This window comes from Myotis brandtii, unplaced genomic scaffold (genome assembly GCF_000412655.1).
Source record: "Myotis brandtii unplaced genomic scaffold, ASM41265v1 scaffold369, whole genome shotgun sequence".
Taxonomy (NCBI): domain Eukaryota; kingdom Metazoa; phylum Chordata; class Mammalia; order Chiroptera; family Vespertilionidae; genus Myotis; species Myotis brandtii.
In genome coordinates, this window is record NW_005364180.1 from 311,543 (window position 1) to 316,315 (window position 4,773).

The 4,773-nt window shown below is 63.3% G+C and overlaps 1 protein-coding gene across 1 annotated transcript in view; it reads right to left on the reverse strand.

The window, feature by feature from the left end:
* The window catches only part of SYT7 (synaptotagmin VII), a 100,057-nt gene extending 99,845 nt beyond the window's left edge, over positions 1 to 212 (reverse strand). Inside the window, exon 1 of the mRNA XM_014544542.1 lies at positions 124 to 212. Within this exon, the coding sequence (XP_014400028.1) occupies positions 124 to 212 (89 nt within the window). The remainder of the gene's footprint in view (positions 1 to 123) is intronic.
* Positions 213 to 4,773: the final 4,561 nt, after the last annotated feature.

A 4,773-nucleotide genomic window follows, 5' to 3' on the forward strand; every position in this document is an offset into this window, starting at 1 on the left:
GTGGTGCGAGAGGGCCGGACCCGGGGAGGCGGCATGTCACACCGGATGGGAGGGTGCAGCACGCTCAATCCTTCCTCACATGAGGGCCGTGGGGACCTCAACCAGGACCCTCTGCATCGTCACATGCCCGCACTGCCCGTCGGTTGCTGCTCGAGCCAGAACCAGCGGGACACGGGCAGGTGGCGATGGCGGACCTGCCTCGAGGCCTCCATACCGGCGCGGGGGCCAGGGTCGGGCAGGTGTCCACGCCGCTCTCAGTCCCACCCGTTTCCCGCCGAGGGCTGGGCTCGAGGGCCCAGGCCTGGCCCACCAGCACCTGAGGGTCCCACCTCACTGCCCAGACCCCTGAGCCCAGCTTCTGAGGTCCCCTAGTCGCCGTTCTCACCCCTGGGCACCCGAGACCAAGCACACCTGAAGTTCAATCTCAGCCGGGAGGGGCGGGGGCACGAATGAAAAAATGGATATTTAAAAATAATGTGCAAAAAAGGAATTTAAAAAAATAATGTAATCTACATTGTGAATGGGCGATGCATTCACATGATTCAAAACTCAAAACACTCCGTGACCGGCTTCGCTCTCCGCCCTGGCCAGCCAGCGCCCTCTCCGGAGAGGCGTGGGGCCGCGGGCCCTGCGTGTCCTTCCAGACCGCCGCCTTCACGCAAGCTCTCATTTAAAACGCACGAACATCCTGCTCCACGCGGCTTCCTTCCCTTCAAACTACATCGTGCTTCTTGTTCTATGTCAGCCGAAAAACAGCGCCTGGTTCTCACTTCCGGCTGCGTCTCCGTTGTGTGGAGGGGCCGCACCGCACATTCCTTAGCGGGAGGGGCCCCTGCGGAAGCTCATTGAGCTTGTTTCTGGTCTCTGGCGATGACACGGAACGTTGCGATCACCAGCCTCGTGCGTGTGCCGCTCCGGGCGCGTGCTCGCGGGCCCGCGGCGTGCTGTGTCGAGCTCTGTGCACCCTGTCAATCTGATATTTGATGTTTGAATGGCGGCGTCAGTGTGGTTAGAAAGCCTCAAACAGCCGTTACGTTGGTGACTGTCTGCTGAGCAGAAAGGCACCCGCCAGGCGCGAGTTCCCCGTGACGTGATGCTCGTTTCTCGGCACGAACTCCTGGAAGCCGAGCGCAGTGGCCCCTGGACACGGGAGAAACCCGGAGCCCGGGGGTGGGCACTTTTTAAAAAAAAATAATATATTTTTATTGATGTGGGAGAGGAAGGGAGAGGGGAGAGACAGCAGCAGCGATGAGAGAGAACCACCTATTGGCTGCCTCCCGCACGCCCCACACTGGGGATCAAGCCTGCAACCAGGCACGTGCCCGGACTGGGAATCGAACCGTGACCTCCTGGCTCATCGGTCGACGCTCAGCCACTGAGCCACCCAGCCGGGCGGTTGGGCACTTTCTTAGTCCCACAGCCTTGAAGAGACTGAGGGGGCATTTGAACCCGGACAGTCCGCCTGGTGCCCACGCTCCTTCTCTTTTTAAAAATTATGTTCGTATTGATTGGTGTTTAGAGAGAGAGGAAGGGCTCAAGGGAACATCGACTTGCTGTTCCACTTACTGACGCATTCATGGGCTGGTCCTAGCATGAGCCCTGACTGGGGATCGAACCTGCAACCTTGGCTATCGGGCCGCCACGCCCCTTCATTCCAGGCCACCTTGCAGTGAAGGGCTGCAGAAGACCCCCCAGGCCTGGGCCCACCCCGCCTCCCCTCCCCAATGCCATCCGAGCTCTGGGCCCCCCAGGAATATTGCTTCCCAGGAGCAGGTGACGGATGAAGACTGGGTCCCGAATAGGCTTTCCTGGGGGTGGGGCCTCCCTGAGGAGGACGCCCAGAGCCCCCGCTCGCCCCCCAGGGCCGAAGCCCGGGGGGGGGGCGGTGGGCTCTGCTGGCCCCAAGCGCCTGGAATTGGCATCCCTGAGGACAGAGCCGACACCAGCGCCCTTGGCACTCATGGGTGTTTGTTTCCTGGCAGCGATTTCCACGGGCTGCTCCCCCAGGCCTCTCCCTTTCCAGAGCCCTCCCCTCCCCACCTCCCCCTCCTCCGGCAACCACAGCCCCCCTGGCCTGTCCACAGCTAGTGCTGGGTCCCTCAGGCCTGACCCTCTGCCCTCGGAGCCCATGCCCCCCAGGCCTCTCTGTCACAGCCAACGCCCAGCTGAGGAATGTGTCCGGATCCCCCCTTGGCGTCCACCGCACTGTGTGGCCCGGAGTCTGTCCATACGCCCCCCAGGTCTCTCTGTCACAGCCAACGCCCAGCTAGGAATGTATCCGGATCCCTCCTGGCGTCCACCTCACTGTGTGGCCCGGAGTCTGTCCACCTGCCTCCCAGGGCCTTGCTGAGCCACAGCCCCCAGCACACTGTGAGGTCCTCCCTCATCTGCCAGCTCGTCCAGGGCTGGTCTCCATCCCAGGGAGGCTGTTCCGTCCACCTGGCGACGGGGAGGCCTCTGCTCCCCTCCCCCAGGGCCCCCAAGTGCCCAACAACAACTCTGAACTCTGATCCCAGCCTGTCGGGCACAGGCGGGGCGAGCTCTGTCAACAGCAGCAGAAACTGGTTCCCCGAATGTCAATAGGATTAAGGGCTGGCGGCCCAGTGGCCAGAAGCCAGCGAGAGGACGAGTACGTTTGCAAACGAAGACGGAGCGCCCAGAAGCGCCTGCCTGAAGCCTCTGAGGGGGCCGTGGACGGCGTCCCCGGGGACTCGAGTGGCAGGGTGTCACTCAGGCAAGGACGGGCCGTGTCAAGCACCCACAGGTGCCAAGTTCTATGCTGGTTGCCGGGGGCAAAGAGAGGAGGAGGCCGGCTCAGCCGTGGGGTTTCCAGACGCATGGAGGAGGGGGCGGGGCAGGAAGATCCCTGACCCGTGTCCTGGGGTCACTGTCTGAGGCCCCGATTGGCTGGGTGAGGGTCTTGAGGTCACTCAGCAAGCCAGGCGAGGGTCTGGTCCTGAGCCCGGGCTTCCTGGCCCAGTGCTCACTGCACAGCACCCCGCACTGCACAGCTGGATGGGACACACACACACACGCACACACACACGCACACACGCAGGTACACATGCACACACACGCACACACACGCGCACACACACGCACATATGCACACACGCACGCACGCACGCACACATGCACACACGCACGTACACACGCACACACGCGCACACGCGCGCACACACGCACGCGCACGCACACATGCACGCACACACGTGCACACACATGCACACACACGCACACACGCGTGCACACACACGCACATATGCACACACGCACACATGCACACACGCACGTACACACGCGCACACACACGCACACACGCACGCGCACATGCACGCACACACGTGCACACACATGCACACACACATGTACGCACATACAGCCTCTCGGGGCTGGTGCCTGGTGCCTGGTGCCGAGGACATCTGTCCAGCCTGCTAGGCTAAGTGACTCGAGGGAAGGTGGCCAGGATGGCGGGGCTGAGGAAGATGGGAGAGCTGCTTCGTGGGACGCAGGTGATGACAGAGACATGGACGTGAGTCCCGGCTCCCTCACCCTGGGGCTGCGGTCCCGTCAGGGCCTTTCCTCCCTGCCCCTCCGTTCCCTGCCCTGGGGCAGCAGGCCAGTGCTGGCAGGGTTGTAGGAGGTTTCATGCAGAGCCCCCGGCTCGCAGCAGGATCCAGGTCTCCGTGTGGGATGATCATGAAGTCTGAGGGACAGAGTCAGGCCTGGAAAGCATCCGGGCGAAGCCAGAAAAACCGACAAGAGGACTGGTTGGCATCCATTACTCTTCCCATGCCAGGCTCCTGGGACGTCTCAGCCGGAGCTGAGGCCTCTCCCCCACGCACCCCAGGGCCCCCCGTGGGGAAGTGCCTTCAGAGTGGGGAGCCCCAGACTACCCAGCTCCGGACAAGGCCCCGGACATGGCTGTGCCCAGGCTGCCCAGGCTGCTGGCTGGCACACACACAGGCAGGCAGGCCAGCGGGCACGGGGAGTGTAAATTCCACATTTGCATCCTGGATGTTCCCGGTCCCTCGGGCTGCTGACCTTTCCAGCGGCAGCCTCGGTCCTTCTTCCCCTCCAGCCGCTGCGCTTGGCCGACCGGCGCTGGTCAGCGGATGCTGGGGCCTCGTAGAACAACAGGAGGGCGGGGCCAGGCACCAGGGGCCACGGGCAGGCGGCCTGGGAGGGATCCTTGCGGAGACCAGTTTCCCTCCCCTCTTCACTCAGGCAGGGGGAGGGAGCCCCTGTCCCCTGACTCAGCATCAGGCCCCCCCGTCAGGATCTCCTTGCCTCCCTCTGCCAGTCACTGCATGACACCCGGCAGCCTGGGCCCCCAGCTTAGCAGTGACAGCGGCAATCACGCACCCCGGCTGCCTCTGGCGTCTCCCTGGGGAGCGCCCGTCTGTGCTGAGTGGCAGCAACGCTGAGCCCGCTGTCAGCGTTTCTGGGCTCAGCAGCCAGGCCTGCCCCGCTGAGGAGCGGAACCGTCCCCAGCCCATCGGTACCCCTCCCAGCCCAGGGGTGGCTTGGCCAGCCAACTGTCTAGGCAGGTTCCCCAAGATGCATCGAAATTAAAACCCACCTCCAGGCCCCCAGGAGAGCAGGCTCTGCCAGGGGGCTCCGGGACACGGGATGGGGACACCGAGTCCTGCCCTTGGGGACTCACAATCACAAGAGCCCCTTTATCTTTTAAATCTTTTTTATTGATTGACTAGAGGCCCGGCGTGCGATTGAAATCATGCGAGGAGGCGCCCTGCCTTCCGCCGTGCGAGG